This window comes from Larimichthys crocea, chromosome X, assembly GCF_000972845.2.
Source record: "Larimichthys crocea isolate SSNF chromosome X, L_crocea_2.0, whole genome shotgun sequence".
Classification (NCBI taxonomy): Eukaryota; Metazoa; Chordata; class Actinopteri; family Sciaenidae; genus Larimichthys; species Larimichthys crocea.
In genome coordinates this window covers 9,012,059-9,030,645 of record NC_040020.1, presented here as the reverse complement: position 1 = coordinate 9,030,645, position 18,587 = coordinate 9,012,059, and the positions used below count along the sequence as shown (strand labels likewise).

At 42.1% G+C, this 18,587-nt stretch overlaps 2 protein-coding genes across 3 annotated transcripts; both read left to right on the top strand.

The window, feature by feature from the left end:
• Window positions 1–1,433: 1,433 nt before the first annotated feature.
• LOC104926654 (transcription factor Sox-10) lies at window positions 1,434–4,254 on the top strand. Its single transcript, XM_027283579.1, has 4 exons — window positions 1,434–1,575; window positions 1,924–2,581; window positions 2,932–3,203; window positions 3,310–4,254. Exons 2-4 carry the CDS (start codon window positions 2,139–2,141, stop codon window positions 4,095–4,097), a joined length of 1,503 nt encoding a protein of 500 aa, XP_027139380.1. The 5' UTR covers window positions 1,434–1,575; window positions 1,924–2,138; the 3' UTR covers window positions 4,098–4,254.
• A 3,448-nt stretch (window positions 4,255–7,702) lies between these two features.
• Window positions 7,703–13,644, top strand: rnaseh2a (ribonuclease H2, subunit A). Of its 2 annotated transcripts, XM_027283581.1 has the most exons (10): window positions 7,703–7,826; window positions 9,283–9,414; window positions 11,362–11,433; window positions 11,612–11,738; window positions 11,817–11,904; window positions 12,091–12,228; window positions 12,677–12,764; window positions 12,867–12,990; window positions 13,256–13,435; window positions 13,476–13,644. In XM_027283581.1, exons 2-9 carry the CDS (start codon window positions 9,288–9,290, stop codon window positions 13,416–13,418), a joined length of 927 nt encoding a protein of 308 aa, XP_027139382.1. In that variant the 5' UTR covers window positions 7,703–7,826; window positions 9,283–9,287; the 3' UTR covers window positions 13,419–13,435; window positions 13,476–13,644. The 2 variants fall into 2 exon arrangements, with proteins under 2 accessions (XP_027139382.1, XP_027139381.1); XM_027283580.1 differs by having other exon boundaries at window positions 13,256–13,488.
• Window positions 13,645–18,587: the final 4,943 nt, after the last annotated feature.

Sequence of the window (18,587 nt, the reverse complement as noted above, 5' to 3'; positions counted from 1 at the left end):
GTGTGTGTGTGTGTGTGTGTGTGTGTGTGTGTGTGTATCAGATGCTGCTTATAAGTCGTTTCTCTTCCCTTCCCATCAGGCCATGCTTTGACGGCCTTACAAACTGCGCTGCGGCCGCTTTACGCACAAAAACACCAAGAGAGATTAAAGATCAGATTCAAAGACTGAAAACAAACTGTGAATATTTAAATATATGTATCAGTGTTTTCATGTGAGTCACACTCTTAAAGTTTGTGTCTCGTTCCAGTTCCAGTCAGAAAGAAGAAGCGTCATCAGATTCTTTGAACTGAAAGTTGATCTTTGAAGTCAAACTGGTGATTTCTGAAACTGTGACTCAACAGAAATGAGGTTTCATCCAAAAGTTCAATGTTTCCATTGACGTTGTTTTTTTCTTCATTTGTTTTATTTCATGAAACCAAAACTAAAAAATCTTCCCACAACATGTTTTTATCATTTTTTTCCATCGCAGCTGCTGTTGATGAAACTCTCAGTAAACACAGAAGTGAAACATTTTAATTTAATATTAACATGACTGATGCGTAACGGACCTCAGACATGTTCAAACATTCCTAATATTAAATCGTGTAAACGAGGTGATATCATGTGTTTGTGAAACTTTACATGTTGAAAAGAAAAACTGAATCATAATTATATTATATTTTTTGTTTACCTGCTTTTCCTGAACGCATCACGTCCTTTCGAAATAAAACTATTTTAATTTTATCACATATCGGAGTTAAAACAGACAAAGATGAACAGAAACTTTCATTTGAAACATTTTCATAGATAAAAATTGTGTTCAGGGAGAAAAATATCGATGTTATGACAAAACTAATTCTTATTCTGTTTATATATAAAGATAGATTCACATATTTATAAGTATATGTATAGTTTAATGTTGTGTTTATCTGTATGAACCTGGTCAATAAAACAGACCTGATTAATATTCATACTTTCTTTTACTTTTAAAACTGACTTTTTATTTTTATTTTAAAGCCTCAAATTAAAAAAAATGTAAACTTTATTTCCTCGATGTGAATCCGGTTAAATCAGAGCTGATTTTTTCTTTTTTTTTCAAATTTTTAATTAGATTTTTGAGGAACGTGACCACACGAGGCAATAACTCTGCTCATGATTGTTTATTTGTTTGATATAACATGTCAACACGGCCGCACAAAGCTGGCCTTCTGCTGCCTGTAAATGGGCTCACTGTGGAGTCATTTAAGCCACTCCGATGTAAAAATCTCACCTCTTCTCTGTTGGAAATGTTGCAGTGACGGACAGACAGGGCATTAACGAGTGCGTTACCTCCCCCCCGCGTCCAATCAGAGAGCGGCTGGGTAATTATCCGACCAATGGGAGGCGTCGGTTGGTGGCACAGGAGGCGGGGCCTGCGCCGTGTGCTGGAATGCTGCCTCTCTGGGAATGTTTTCCACTTTCAATCACTTTTTTTTTTCTCCGCAGTTCTTCTCACAAGGCTCTCTTTAAGCTGCGCTGCCACACAGAGCAGCCATTCATCGGGCTCTACAGTCAGCCACACACACTCCCATGTTGAACCACTGGACAGTTAAACTGGTAAGTTATGTAATTTTTTTTTAAAATTATTATTTATAAGATAAAAATTGATTTTTCATATCAGAGTTCACGCGCCAGGTGTGTGCGTATTATTCTCTGATTGGACCGTTAATTTAGCTTTGGTTAAATGATCCTATCTGCGGGAATATCACGTTTCTGAAGCGCGTTTTTCATCCTAATATCTTTATTATTATTATTATTTAATATTTATATTATCACTGGCTGTACACGTGCAGTTTTAGTCACCGATACATTTAGTTTCGGTTCATGTTTGCGTCACATGAAACTTTATTTTTAATCTCTGTAACGAAACGTTCCTGTTTTACTTTAATGTGATTTGTTTTTCAGGTGTAGCTTCTTCGCCTCAGCCAGCGGTGGAGGATTGGCGGGTTTGGACACTTTTTACGCAGCAGCATGGCTCAACCTGAGACGCACTAACTGGGATCAACTCTTAATTAAAACAGTTTAATTACACAGAAAAAAAGAAAGAAAAAGTTTTGGACTCTCCCTGAAATAAATTTTGTGTTCGAGGGTTGTTTTAGTTGAAAGTGAAACATTAAAAAATGTCCGGTGAGGAGCACAGCCTGTCCGAGGCGGAACTGAGTCCCGGAGGGTCAGACGACGGTCACTCACTGTCACCGACTCAACCCGGAGCGCAACCCGGCCAGGACTCACCTCTGACCGGGCCGCCGCAGCAGCTGGCCGCGCTGTGTGTCGCGGATGGCAGCGGGGATGATGGAGGCAGATCCGGAGCCAAATCAGAAGAAGAGGAAGATCGTTTCCCGATCGGGATCAGGGAGGCGGTCAGTCAGGTGTTGGACGGATATGACTGGACACTTGTGCCTATGCCGGTGCGCGTAAACAACGGAAACAAAGCAAAGCCCCACGTAAAGAGGCCCATGAACGCCTTCATGGTGTGGGCGCAGGCGGCGAGGAGGAAACTGGCCGACCAGTACCCCCACCTGCACAACGCGGAGCTCAGCAAGACTCTTGGCAAACTGTGGAGGTTTGTATGGGGTGAAAAAAACAGAACAGTGTGGCCATACAGTGGCACATTTCCTGTGTAGTCTGTGCGTAAAGGATAAGTGGGGATGTATGCGGAAAGAAATGAGCTCAAACTGGAGAAAAACGGCTAAAAACAGAAATCAGCTCGGTGCTTTTTGTTGTGTTTCTACATTATCATGTTTAATGAGAGCTAAAGCAGCCTAAACGGACCTTCACCCTCCTCTTATCCTGTTTTTATCCATTACGCACGGGCTGAAATGCGACAATATTTATGATTTTCACGCACATCCTAAGAAATTACTTTCACATTAACCCAGAGACTAAAACCACTCCTTGTTTTTCTCCCCCCAGGCTGCTGAACGAGAACGACAAGAGGCCATTCATCGAGGAGGCGGAGAGGCTGAGGAAACAGCACAAGAAGGACTACCCGGAGTACAAGTACCAGCCCCGGAGACGCAAGAACGGCAAACTAGCTCCTGCCAGTGAGTCTGATAGTCAGGGGGAAGGGGAGGCCAGCCACTCCCAGTCACACTACAAGACCCTGCATCTGGAGCATAACGGCGGGGCTGGATCTCCCCTGGGTGACCTACACCACCACCACCATCACCACCACCATCCTGCTGGTAGGTGGCTCAACAGAGGCTGAACCTTTTTTTTTTTTTCATTTGGAGATATTTGCTGATGTCAGAGTTCACCTGACCACGTTGTCCCTTCTCCTCTTTCTTCCAGGTCAGGGTCACAGCCCACCCACGCCCCCCACCACCCCAAAGACAGAGCTCCAGTCTGGGAAACTGTCAGATGCTAAGAGGGAGGGGGCAGCAGGAGCGGCCGGAGGATCAGGGGGGTCCAGGGGAGCCCTCGGGGTGGGAGCTGAAGGTGCATCCGGTGGTCCCTCGTCATCGAGCTCTAAACCCCACATCGACTTTGGCACCATGGACATCGGCGAGATCAGCCACGAGGTGATGTCCAACATCGAGCCATTTGACGTGAACGAGTTTGACCAGTACCTTCCTCCAAACGGCCACCCGCAGAGCGCGACCGGGGCCCCCTCGGCTGGCTCCTCGGCCTCGTCTTACGCCTACGCCCTGGCTGCTGCCAGCGGCCACTCCGCCTGGCTCTCCAAACAGCAGCAGCAGCCTCAGGCCTCCCCGTCTTCCTCCGACCCCTCCAAGGCCCAGATCAAGAGCGAGTCTGCGTCTGGGAGCCACTACGCCGAGGCCTCGTCCTCTCCCTCCTCAGGCACCCACGTCACCTACACCCCGCTCAGCCTCCCTCATTATGGCTCCGCTTTCCCCTCTCTGGCCTCCAGGGCTCAGTTTGAGTACGGAGAGCACCAGGCCCCTGGGGCGTACTATGCCCACTCCAGCCAGGCCCCTGGGCTGTACTCAGCCTTCTCCTACATGGGCCCTACACAGAGGCCTCTGTACACTACCATAGGAGACCCCTCCAGCGTGGCCCCCTCTCACAGCCCCACACACTGGGAGCAGCCTGTTTACACCACACTCACAAGACCTTGAGGGAGACCAGCTGAGCAGAGGGAAATATGGGAAGTGTGTGAGTGGATCTGTGTGTCTGCGTGTGTGTGTTTGTGTACATGTGTGTGTGTGTGTGTGTGTGTGTGCCCGTGCCATATTGATGTTATATTAGAAGTTTTTACTTTTTTTTTTTTTTTTTTAGCCAATATAATGCAAGACGCATCCACGGGGCCTTACACAGTTTTTAAAAGAAAAAAACACACAAACTCACACAGTATAAAGTGTGAATCATGGGTCAGCAGCCAATCAAAACATTAAATAAAACCCTAACAAACGTGTGCCATCGTAAATTTATGAGTCGGGATGTACAGCAAGTGTGTGTGCGAGCGCTCAGAGCATCGAGTGACTCTGATTTGACCCGGAGACGACGGAGACGAGACAGAGACAGACATAATCAGATTTTTATTAACCAAACTAAAGCAGATGTTTGTTTTTTTTGTTTGTTTTGATGTTATTGTGTTATTTTATATGAGTAGTAAGTTTATTGTCGTTGTTGATATCCTATAGGGTGTAACTTTATTGTGACTGATTTGATATTACACTAATACATCTGCACCACTGCTTTGGGAAAAGCACGTTTTTTGTTTCAAGATGTTCTCTGGGTTTTTTTTTTTTCTTTTCTTTGTTTGTTTGTGGCCAGAAAAGGATAGATGCAACCTGTTTTTGTTTTTTCTTTGTAGATAGCAAACTCTGTATTTCTGTCCTTTCATTAGACTTCACTGAAACTGAAGATTTTTAAGCTTTTAAGGGGAAAAATAGGAAAACTAGAGGGAAAGAGAGCTCTTTAAAGATGTGTTTCAGCTTATCGCTCAGTCTTGGACACTTACCTCAACTCTATTCATTTTGTGCCAATAGCAAAAGGAGAAATACGACTCTGGATACCTGATAAAATGATGCTGAAGGTGTTCAAAGATTTCTTCCTCTTCAGTCGTCTTTTATTTTTTTGTGCCTAACTTTCTTTCTTTTTTCTTTTTTTTTGCTAAATCACATCTGATTTATAAATAACTGAGTTAAAATCTATAAGTACAAAGTCTCAACCAAATCTCTTCAGATAATTGGCCAGCTTTGGGTCCTACTTAAGGATTAGAATCACATGTACGACCGTTCTGCACTGCATGTAGGCCAAAAGCATGTTTTTTTTTTCCTCTTCGTCTTTTCCCATGTTTGTGCCCGAATAGCTCCTCTTCCTCTTCAGCAATGTGAATAATGGTCATTACCACAGGCTTCACCTTTATTACGTGATGCATACTTTTATCATTTTATACTGACCCTCTTACCATGTAGTTATTATTTTTATGTAAGTAATAATGCATCGTGTGTCAAACCTTTGCTTCTTCCATTTTGTATAATTCTGGATAGTTTTGTAAAGTGTCTGCTATACATTCACTTGAGTATTTTTTTTGCTTCCATACAAGAAAAGCAATGTTGAAATATTATTGTTGTCATCTATTAAATCAATTTATTTATAAAAAAACAAAAAAGTGTAAGATTGTTATTTTCTGCGACGGCGACGGTCACCAAGTGAAGGGTGAAAATAATAAATTAAAAACACGCTGCTGACGTGTGAACTGTAATAACAACACAATCAGCGCCCCACCAACCTAAGCTGTTTAGTGTGTTTGTGTGTGTGGTAGGCTAAAATTGACTACTAATTCCCCACATTTAATCGGCTGGGGACTGCGTGTTACTGAGGAAGACAAAGAGAGCCATTCAGCGACGGAGAGGGACAGAAAGAGAGAGAAGGGGTGGGTGTAAAGAGCCAGAGGCAAGGCCAATTTCAGCTCAGTAACCGGCATACACTTGGACTTTTGTACATGGCTTTCCTTTCACTGCCCTCTCCTCTCTCTCCACCTGAGGCTCCCTCCCTGCCTCCACATTCAGCTGCTGGTAAAACCCATTCAGCGGGCATCCAAAAATCAAAATGTCAAGTTCATTGTGCTGACTTTGTGTTTTCGGGAAATAAAGGTGACATTCAAAATGAGGTATGAGATTAATTATTTTTTTTAGGAGGAAGGTAAAGAAACACCAAAAAATGACACGAGCTACACTTTATGAATTTTAAAGAGGGTGCCAGAGAACTGGATCATGTTCTAAGGAGAAATGTTATTCCAGCTTCAGTCAGACGTTTCTTAGAATACTGAATAAAAACAGTAAAGATATGAATGACGACACTGAAAATAAACCCCAAGGACACTTTATACATTGAAACATTTCTAGTTTTGATCAGTTTTCACGGTCAGTGTGAAGATCATTACATGTTCTGTTGTATTCATTTTGTGTTATTTGATTACTTGTGAATCTGTTCAGGGACACGAAGATCAACTCACAAAGAAAACATGAAGCTCAGACGAGTTCATGCTTTTACAACATGCACTGTGTATCTAATATGTCCAGTTTTACTTGATATGAAACACATTTCTCATCTGCACATGGGACAGTTTGACACATATGACAGAGTTTATTACTCTGATCTGTCACTGATTAATAAAGAAAAGATTAAACCAGTGACAGGTTCATTTACTCACAGGACTTCACTTCTCTGAAGGACAAACATTGAACCGTTACAGCTCTATATTTCTCTAATAGCTGTAGTTCTGAGTTACTTTGCAGATCTTCCATATATTTATATATTTATTTGTTATGCACCAAAACATGAAGGGGAATTCTTTGTATGTGAAAATAAACGTGTTACTGATTCTGAAAATATGCTTCAAAATGTGATTGCACTGTTATAAATGTTTCTAATCAACAGGATATTAAATTAGTTCAAATTAGACCAGCAACAACATTAACAGAGGCAAGCCTGTATAACTCTGATAGCTGTTTACGAACTTCTACTATTTTATGATCTTATTTCTGTGTTTCTTGCTTTTGCAGACTTTACTTAATGTTTGTGATGCACCAAAACTCCAAGGGAAATTCCTTGTCAGTGAAAATCTGCAGAGCTGTTTCTGCTTCTCGATTGATTGAAGTGTTTATTGCAAATATGCAAACAAAAATAAAAATAAAGTAAGGCAAAACATTTAAACATAGAAATACATATTCGAAAAGGAGTGAGAAGAAGAATAACTTATAAACTGACAACACCAAGCTTCCTTGCAACTTGTTTAGATATACCTGATACTTATAGATAAATAAAATATATTCCTGACTTTGTATTACAAAAAAAAATATGATCTGATTATGAAAACATAGGATCATGTGTTTAAAATGTGTTATCGAACAAACAGTATATAAAATCATTAAGGCAGCAACTTTAACATGTTGTTTACATCTTAATGTAACACTAAAAGACAGAATAGGGTGTTATATCACTCTGACAGAGGCGATCTTTTGTTTTTGCTACCTGCTTACGTACTTTTCCAACTACTAACACTTTTTATCGCTATTTTCCACCTTTAATCAGAATCAGAATCAGAAATACTTTAATAATCCCAGGGCGGAAATTATTTAACTTAATCATTTAATCAAATAAACAAATAAAGGAAGTCATATAGTTCCATAAAATAAGAATAATTACCTGTTAATTGGTCTTTTTGCCTCCAGGTGAGCGGTGACGCTGCAGTTCACGCTCCTCACCGACAGGCGGCGCTGACGCGGCTAGAAGAAGCCAGATGTGACGTCACTCCAAAGGGCGGGAAATCCGTAGCAGCTTCATGTAAACAAACCCAGAGAGAAGAAGAAGAAGCAGGTTTAACACCGCGCGAACAGGTGAGAGTGAATTTATTAATGTTTATTAATGTTTATTAATGTTTATTAATGTTTATTTATGTTTATTAATGTTTATGTTAATGTAAACCACGTTAATGTTCGTTTTAAATGACTCGTTTAAACAGGCTGTAGCGTCACGCAGGAGAAGAAGAAGAAGAGCAGCTAACGGCTCCGTTGAACAAAATATATAAAAGTTAGTTAATATTTGAGTCTTTAATATGAAGATATAAGTCTTTAATATAATAAATAAGTCTTTAATATGACGATATGTCTTTAATATGACGATTTAAGTCTTTAATATGACGATATGAGTCTTTAATATGAAGATATAAGTCTTTAATATAATAAATAAGTCTTTAATATGACGATTTAAAACTTTAATATGACGATATGAGTCTTTAATATGACGATTTAAGTCTTTAATGTGACGATATGAGTCTTTAATATGACGATATGAGTCTTTAATATGACGATATGAGTCTTTAATATGACGATTTAAGTCTTTAATATGACGATATGTCTTTAATATGACGATTTAAGTTTTAATATGACGATATGTCTTTAATATGACGATTTAAGTTTTAATATGACGATATGAGTCTTTAATGTGACGATTTAAGTCTTTAATATGAGGATTAACAAAGCGTCCTATACGAGATCATTAACATTAAATAAATAAAGTGCAACAAATGCAAAAGTAAATGTCCGTGTATGTGTCAGCTGAGGGAGTTATTATAGAGTTCAATGACTGCAGGCAGGAATGATTTCCTGTGTCGCTCTGTGGTGCATCTCAGAGAGAGGAGCTCTGCAGAGCCAGTGTGTCATAGAGAGGGTGAGAGACATTGTCCAGTATGGACTGAAGCCTGGACAGCATCCTCCTCTCTGTGTCCAGTCCAATTTTTTATTCAAGTACACCCCCAGGTACTTATACTCCTCAACACTATGCACAGTGACCCCCTGGATGGAAACAGGGGTCACTGGTGTTTTCACCCTCCTCAGATCCACTATTAGCTCCTTCGTCTTTGTCACATTGAGCTGCAGATGGTTCAGCTCAGTCCAAGTGACAAAGTTGCCCACAACAGTCCTGTATTCGCTATCATTAACCTTTTAATACAACCAACTATTGCTGAGTCATCAGAGAACCTCTGAAGGTGGCAGGATTCGGTCTGAGGTGAAAAGGGTGAAGAGGAAGGGAGAGAGGACAGTCCCCCTGTGGGGCCCCAGTGTTACTGACCACCTTATCGGACACACAGTTCATTAGGCGTACGTACTGTGGTCTGCCCATCAGGTAGTCAACAATCCAGGACACAATGAGGGCCTCCACCTGCATTGCAGTCATCTTCTCACCCAGTAGAGCCGGACGGATGGTGTTAAAAGCACTGGAGAATATAAGTCTTTAACATGATGATATAAGTCTTAAATGTGATGATATAAACCTTTAACCTCTCTCTGTCAGCTGTCATGGACCTCGGCTCCTTCCACACTAACTCCTCCGTGAGCTGCAGGCTCGCCTCTCGGATCCCTGATGTCTGCCGGACCGAGGACTGCTGCCTGGGCATCGACGAGGCGGGCAGGGGGCCAGTGCTGGGTGAGTCCACTTCACCTGTCTGACATGACAGAATATATAATATATAGATAATATATGTAAGGAAAGGAGTCTGACGGGGACTGAAGTGCGTCAGGAAAGGTCTCCACATCTTCTGCAGCTTCTTGTTGGAGTTACAGACTGAGTAGCAGATCTTTGTCAAGGACACAGCATGACATCCTCAGCTTAGTGTTGATGCACACCTGATCCAGAGACAGGTGAAGGACGCAGGAAGCAGCATGTGATTGGAGTTTGTCATCGTTTCCAGAGAGGTTTAGTTCAAAATTACAGATTACACTGGTGTTAGGAGAATTTTTAAGAAAAAAATAAGAATAAGGAAGAATGGATTCAAAGTTGAATTTATTATTCTTGTACAAGAAGAAGTGTTTAACAGTGCAACACACAAAGGGGTTACAGAGAAAAGGCTCCTCGAGGAGCTCTAACAGTTGGTTCTTATACATTGTTTAAAATGAGCTGTCTCAGACACCACCCCACTGATGAGTCTGCTCAGCAATGAACATTATGTATCAAAATGACACTTCTCAGGCCTGTCTCTCCTGTCTTTGAACTATTGGTTTATAATAATCTCTCCCTGCCAGCCTCAGTAAAACACAGGCCAAATAAAGGAGGTGCACGAGACATGCAAAAAACAGGAAACACACAAACTATATGAGTTAAAACATCTGAACCCCAGTATAATCATATTTTTTATAACAAATGGGAAACACAGTTTTTGTTGAGTTAGGTCTGACAGCTGTTTTTAAATCATTTAAAACTGACAAGTTTTTTAACTATAGGATCCCCGTTTTCTTAAAAAAATATGAAAAATACTGAACTTAACAGATATGTGCTTGTTTTCACTAAACTAGTCTGTCCAATGATCTTTTTGGGGACACCAAACGCCAACTTTTCACGTGTTCCTTTGGTCCACATCCGTAAACTCTCCACACACTGCTTGTACGCTTTGTGAGGGGCCCATGGCTTGTTGTCTTGATCACAGAGTTTTACTTTAAAACATGTAAAATATGCTTGTTTGACAGATGCACTGATGTTTGCTTTCCTCTGACTTGGAATGGTGAAACTACCACAAATACAGCAAAAGGAGTCAGGGTTGTTTAGGCGTTTACGACGAGACGTAGCAGGAGCAGACATGATCTGAAAGGAAATATATACCTATGGAAATCACTAAGATGGAAAAGTTACAAGCTTTGAAAACGACAAAAACAGCATCAGACCAAACAGAACTTACAGCGGTGTGCCCATGGTGACAAGAGGACAGCACAGATCCTCTTCATTCTACTATGCCAGCTTTCTGTGTGCAGATATTGATAGTACTGACCTATTGGGAGCTGCACACACCTCTCACCGCACTGTCTCAACTGTGACTGCACAAACAAGTTGCCACGTAGCTGCAGATGAGTCCAATCGTAATCAGCTGGCAAGTCTTACTACAGCTGATCAGTGGAGTTTTGCTGATCTGGAGAATAAAAACTTGACGTGCTAGAAAAAAAGTGACAGTGACATAAAAATTTTAGTTTTAATCAGCAATCAGGATTTCTGAATCATCTGAATCTTACCTGTAAATTATTTAATCTCACTGTTCAGATTCAGTTTTTGTTCTTGATGCTGTTCATGCTGTATACTCTGTCATATCTGCCGACCGTGTTAAAGCTTCTTTTGCACTATTGTCTCATTCTGTCTATAAATGTTATTGTTGTTTATTCATATATATTTAATGTTTGTTTTAACCTTGTCAATCTTATCTTTAGCTGTTTGTATGTCTATATGAAACTGGACTGGTCAAATTCCTCACACGTGTTCACACATCTTGTCAGTCTTGTGTTGCAGTCATCCATAATCATGAAGACAATGATTTGATCGACTGTCAGTCTTGGTTTATTACATCACATGTGGTTTACATACTCAGAGTCTTCATGTTTTGTGATGCAGGGCCCATGGTGTACGGGATCTGTTTCTGTCCGGTTTCCAGGAAGGAGGAGCTGAAAGCCTTGAAGGTGGCAGGTAAGTCTGTTGTCCTGTGTCTCTGCAGACTGCAGTCTGCTGTCCTGTGTCTCTGCAGTCTGTTGTCCTGTGTCTCTGCAGACTGCAGTCTGTTGTCCTGTGTCTCTGCAGACTGCAGTCTGTTGTCCTCCTCCTCCTCAGTGTTATTCTAAACTTGTGTCTGTCCCACCCTGATCAGATTCAAAGACTCTGACGGAGGCGGAGAGGGAAAACCTTTTTGAAAAAGTGGACGGAGCCAACAGTTATGTCGGCTGGGCTCTGCAGGTTCTCTCACCAAACACCATCTCCACCAGCATGCTGCAGAGGTATCAGCACACACAGTGTCACACTCACAGAGACTTTCATGAGCTGCTTTTCCTAACACAGCGTTCTGCCTTTGTCAGGACTAAATACAACCTGAACGCTCTGTCACACGACACAGCGATCGGCCTCGTACAGTACGCGCTGGACAATGGAGTGCAGCTCAAAGAGGTATTTAAACACGGAAAGGTGCACGGCTGATGCACTATTAAACTTTATTTATTGTTTCCATAGACTTGAAATGTGCTTTACGTTCTGTGTGTGTCTGAAAGTCACGAATACACGCAACTGATTCAAGAGAGAGATTCAGCGTCAGACGTCTTCCCTCTTTGCTCTGTCTTTCTCGGTGTTCTGCAGATATTTGTGGACACAGTCGGCCCCGCAGACAAGTACGAGGACAAACTCTCGAAGCTGTTCCCGGGTATCGATGTGACCGTGAGGCCAAAGGCCGACTCTCTCTTCCCCGTCGTCAGCGCAGCCAGTATCTGTGCGAAGGTTTGTGGCCACTTCTGACACCGTTCACATTCTTGATTGTTACAGTTTGTTAAACTTGTGTTGAGAGGAGCGAAGTTTCGTTTCACGTCTTTGTCTTAAGGTAAAGGAAGACCTTTCATTGCTGTGTGCTAATACTGCGGTCTTCAGTCAGCTGAGTTCAGACTGCTGGAGTTGAGCGAGCAGTGCAAGATGAGCTGATAACTGCTCTTCCTTTTTTTTCCCTTTAAACTTTTCAACCCGAACAATCAGACCTCTGAATCAGGAACAGGTTTATCGCCAAGTACAAGTACATCATGTACAAAGACAATGTGTTTTGGTGTATTATTAAAAAAAAAAAACGGATATATCGTCTTCACAGTTGTTTTAACGAGTGTCCTTCGTACTTCAGTTCAACATTTGAAGCTTTGTTCAGTTTGTTGATGTCCTGATGCTTTGTGCTGATCTTCAGGTGGCCCGGGATCGTATCGTAAAGGGCTGGAACTTTCCTGAAGACCTCGGAGACGTGGACCCAGAATACGGCTCCGGATACCCTGGCGGTAACGAAACAATCAGCAGATATCATAATTCACCCATGATCACATCTGTGTGTGTGAAATATTTCTTTAGAGGCGGTTATAGATCATGTTGTTTGTTTTCAGACCCTAAGACTAAAGCGTGGCTCCTGAAGTATCTGGATCCCGTGTTCGGTTTCCCTCAGTTTGTTCGATTTAGCTGGAGCACGGCCCAGACTCTGTTGGACAGCAAGGGTGTGACTGTCCACTGGTAAAGAGCCTTCATACTTTATTTCGACTGAAGCATTAAATCCTGATTTACAGAGTCTTGGTGATGAGAAAATGAGTCTCACATTTGTCAGATAAGAATTAAAATAGTTTCCAGCTTTTGAAAATTGTGTGTGTGGATAAAAATACTTTCATGTGTTGTTGTTTAAAAAGCCACAAGCTCTTTGATTTCCAGGTCACACTGCCTGTGCAAATCATTTGACTGTAAGAGACTGAGCGTTAACCGCGGTCCTTAAATCTGTCCTCAGGGACGACGACGAGGAGGACGGGGAGAAGGCGGCGCAGCGGCAGAACAACAAGTCCATGTTGTCCTACTTCAGCGCGCCGGCTGGAGGTAACAACCAAAACCCGACCCACCAGACACACCGCTTCTTCACCGACCGGAGGCTGAAGAGCCTCGACACACTCTGAAGACCACACACACACACGCACACACACACGCACACACACACACACACACACACACACACACACACACACACACACAGGAAACTATACTGCAAGTCTGTGTGAGATTTTCACTCGGCCTTCGAGACGCGGATGGACTTTGATCAAACGTTACAGACAGACTCTAAATGACGATCTTTCTTTATTTGTCCTGTTTTTTTTATACATAAAATTAATGTTTAATACTCCCGTTTGGCTTCATTTGTTTTAAAATTCCACACCACACTTGTAAAAGAAGCAAACACACACACACACTGTTGGAAAGTGTCTCCGTCTTTAATGACGACACTGCCCTCTGCTGCCGACGTGACGGAACACACGCTGACGTGGACGAAAACAGAATATCCAACACAATATGAAAACAACACAGCACAGCTCGTGCCACGTACACTGAAATCATTGTTTAGGCTGACAGGACTGTGTGTGTCTCTCCGGTTTGGTGCATGTACTGTACCAAAATAAGGAATACAAACATGTTTCTCTACAAAAGGGAGAAAACAAACGGCCACACGAGAGCGAAGCTTAAATAAAACACAAAAATCAAAGACTGATTTAACAATTAGAATCATTTTAAAGGTCCAGTGTGTCAAATTTAGGCGCTCTCTTTACAGATTATGGCATAAATGGAATGTAATATGCGTTAATGTGTTTTTATTTGTGTTTAATTGACTAAAAATAATCTACAGACGTTGCATTACCTCTTCCACGGAGCACAACTACACCGCTAGATGCCACTAAATCCTCCACACATTGAAAATATCTGAAGACACTTTGAACTAATCATCTTCAGTTTTACTCACTACAAGCATGAGGTAAAAAGGATGAGGTATGAAGGTATTACTGCATACTGTTCCCCTCTTTCAAATCCGTATTAACCCAGCAGAACATGTTCAGCGTCCCATCCTTCGATCGCTCGCAGTCTTTTCCTGTTGTTGATCCGTCTCACGTCCACCGAGAGCTTCATCTTCTTCTTCAGACGTCACATTTTGCCCACGGGAACACAAAAGGCTAAGAGTGGGGTGTTCACATCATCAGAAAAATAAACATTTAATTGATTTAACGAAGGTAGACTAAACAATAAAGGCATATCCGTCTGTCCGTCGCCGCTAGTTCATATTTTTTCTGGACTCCTGGATCCTCTTCCCACAGTTCATGGCTAAACTGGAGACCGCGAACGAGGACAGGATCACGATCGAGCTCCCCACGAAGTGAGACGAAGCTCCTCTGGGCGTCGCTCTCAGGGCTCTCCTGGGGAAAGAATCTCTGTCGAAGGCCGCGTTGGCGGACATCGTCTGGGCCATAGACTCCATGGTTTAGACGTATGGACGTCCACAAGCTGGTCTCGGTCTTGGTTAGAGGTTTGGGTCTTCTTCAACCTCGGCAGGAGCAGTGTGGATGTTTGCGTCCCGAGCAACAGGTTGCAGGTTGATCTTTTGTGTCTTCTGTCTGTTTTATAATCTCCCCGGGGTTCTGGTCTAATCCCTCTAAGAGGCCCGGTCATCTACTGCGTCAGTGGGATTAAAAATAGTCACCCGTGCCAGAAGAGGACTATAGCGGTGATCTATTTCAGCCTAAGACTGCTTTCTTTAAGGCTATTAGATCACCCTGACATTGTTGCGTCGTGAATGGAGTTGAAGCAAACAATCATGTGTAAACATGTAATTAGGAAAGGGCTAACGATGACACTGTACGGCAGGCGAGTCAGTCATGAGGGAACTTTCCGCACGCCTTCATGAGTCAAAGCTGTTTCTCTTCATCACAGCTGGAAGGAAAGCTCCTCTTTACTCCTCTGATATGCTTTCTATAAATATTTATCACATCCAACGTGATAAAACCAAAAGAAAAATCTCAGTTTGAGCAGAAACTCAGAACCGAGGTGCACACGAGGTGAAGCGAATTAGAACCTGCTAATATTTGGCAGCTCGCTTGTTTTTCCATTGATTACGAGCTATAATTGATACCAGACGAGCTGCCAGAATGAGTCACCGCAGACTCCCGTCCAAGACCGGATAGTCTATACTGTATTCTTCACGTACTGTTTGTTCCCGTAGATGAGACGAGAGATTAAAGCTGTGGAGAGAGGCCGAGAACGAGGTCAATCAAAGATGCAGGCTGAGAACATTTGATTAGGAAACAGCATGAAAATAACTTCTTCTTCTCCTCGTTGATGTCTCTGGTTTTTCATTAAAGACTCGATTATATTACAGCGTTATGTATGGCAAACACGGCGGTATGTTCAACGATGTTTAGAGGGAGGTGGACGCTGGATGACATTCCTCATGTTAGATGTGAAAATACGTCGTCAGGAAATGAATCAGCAGCAATTATGAAAATGGATTAATCGTTTTAAGCTGTTTGTTATACAAAACATGCTGCAGTTCAAGCTTCTCAAACGTGACAGTTTGCTCGTATCGCTGTGGATAGAATAACCTTTGGATTCACCATTTTATAGCCTAAACAAATGAGCGTTTATTTGAAAAATAATTGACAGATTGATTAAAAATGAATAAAATTATAAGTTGCACCTTCATCACAAACCATTATGTCACGGAGAGGGATGGAAAAACACTGAAACTGGTCGAGAGGTCCAGCTCTGTCCTGGACAGCCCGCTTAGACTCCACAGAGAAAGTAAGGGAGAGGAGGATGTGAGCAAAGCTGACCTCCATCATGAACTCCTCTCACCTCCTGCATGAGACTGAGGAGGCCTTAAACATCTCCTTCAGCAACAGACTGCCACTCCCACCACGTAAGAAGGAGCTCTACCACAGATCCTTCAGTTGTCTATACGAGCTGCTGTGATAAGTGAATTTTATCATCTTATCTTAAACTTTGAGAAAACATCTGTTCGTATTGTCAGCAGTGACTTTTGGGCAGCACCTCCTCAGCATGACCTGGGTCACGAGGGGTCAGCAGGTCTCTAATCCCCTGAGGTCGTTACACGTAGTCCCGGTTTCTTTTCACGGCATCTCTTTAATTGTGCTAATTGGATTTTTCCTCTACTGACACAGAAAGCTTTTATGAACGAATGTGTGGCGGCGGTGATTCGACGCTTCGACTGGTTCTTTGTTCTGATGTGACTATATTAAGAACTCCCTAACTTTGTAAATGTGTTGCAGAGTCGTAAACTGTTTATTGTGCAGCACGGGATCTAATGAACTTCAAGATAATGTCACTGATTATGTTGCGTTCAGTGGAAAATCACAGACGATCTGCAAACGTGTCAGATGGCCAAATGTATTTTGTAAATGTCATCATCTGTGTTCGTGACCTTTTGAGGATTTCTTCATTAAACTGCAAAAAATTTCCGCTTGCTATTTCACACTTCTTATCTTCCCAGGTGCAGATTTAAAGATCGTTCAGTATTTTAATAATTATTACACTCGCATATGTTTCGCATATGTGTGTATTCCCACGCCTTCTGTTCTAAAGCTGTGACTTATCTGCGGATCGGCGGTGTGAACTGGTCTCCACAGGCGCTGCTGTACCTGGCCCTCAGATTAAGTTATCTTCGTCAGGCTCCCTCAGGTGCCCTGACATTTCTCCTCTTGGCCCGTCCAACATATGGTGGCTCATTTTAATTGGAATAGCATATGCTTTCCACATGGTGTCCCTATTGCCTCAAAATGAAGTCTGATCAAAAATGTCAGCACAGAGTGAAAGACCTAAAGGTTGCAGCAGAGCAAATATTAACTTAACTCTTATTTATTTTATTATTTTGAAGAGCTCTTTCTCTCTTTTTCTTTGTCACGGGTAAAGTCAGATTTAGATTTGCAGCGTTCAGCAGCTGCATCAAAGTCACATGCAACACAGCCGACTAAAGTAGAAGTAGCAGGTGCTGGCATGCCACATGAAAAGTGATGTGAAAGTAACTGGATCTGCACCTCAGCTGGGAAGGCGTCACTCAGCAATAAACAGAATTTCACAGCATTACGTCTTTTCTGTGTTACTGCCTGTCGGTGCTTGTATTTCTTCTGTATTCAATTTTAGATGCAGCAATACAACCTGCCACCACAGCTAGCGTCACATATGGATGTTATAAGATTAGAGGTCCAGAACAATAGCAGCAAAATGCACTTATATAAAGTTAAACTGTTTCCTGTAGTGTGAAATTTTGTAGATTCAACATCCAATAATAATAATTTAACTAAAAACTGCACAGACTTACAAACCAGCTGAAAGCTAAACACACTTCCAGTAAAGGTCGGAGATCTGAGCAGTTTTTGTTGTGAAAACAACAAATTCACTGATGGTACTCACACAAAATTGAGAAAATGCAGAAAAGATACCATCAACAAGAGTTAGAGCACTAAGAGTGTAGACAGAACCTGCTGGTGGTGCTAGAGGAAAGTCAAGGGATCACCTAAAGCTATTAGGACACTTTGCCAGGGAATGTTTGCAGTAGATGTCAAACTACTTCACTGAATAAGTGAACATGGACGGACGATCTTCGAAGTGATTTGAATCTATCTTCTAGAAGTAGCAAGCACATCTCAACATCAAGTGTTTGGGCCAAGAAACAGAAGGAGTGGACGCCATACTTTTGTCTGATAAGTCCAATTTGAGATTTCTGGAGAAGGTGAACAGGATGGTATCTGCATGTGTGGTTCCCACCCTGAAGTGTGGAGGAGGAAGTGGTGCTTGGACAAGGTGACTTTGGACTTTACAACGTTAGCCCAACACAGCCATTCAACAGTTACCTAGAATGTTGTATTAGTAACACATTAGCAAGTGTTTGGATGGGGACTGCATGAATCAGACCTTCATGGTCAAACTGCTGCAAAGAAGAAGCCACAACTGAGGGAAACCAAGAAGAAGAAGAAGAGAAGACAAGGAATCCTTTTGTCCTTTTGTCTGATAAGTCCAGAGAAGGTGAACGGATGGTATCTGCATGTGTGGTTCCCACATTGAAGCATGAAGAAGGCAATTCAGGCGTTCATGGTTGAATTACTGCAACGAAAACCACGACTGAGGACGACCAACAGCAAGAATAGAACTGCTCTGGCTAAGAAACACAAGAACTGGACAGACTGATGAGTTAAATTTGAGATTTTAAAATACCAACCACGTCTTGCGAGATGCAGAGAAGGTAAACGGGTGGTATCTACATGTCTGGTTTGTTACGACCAGATATA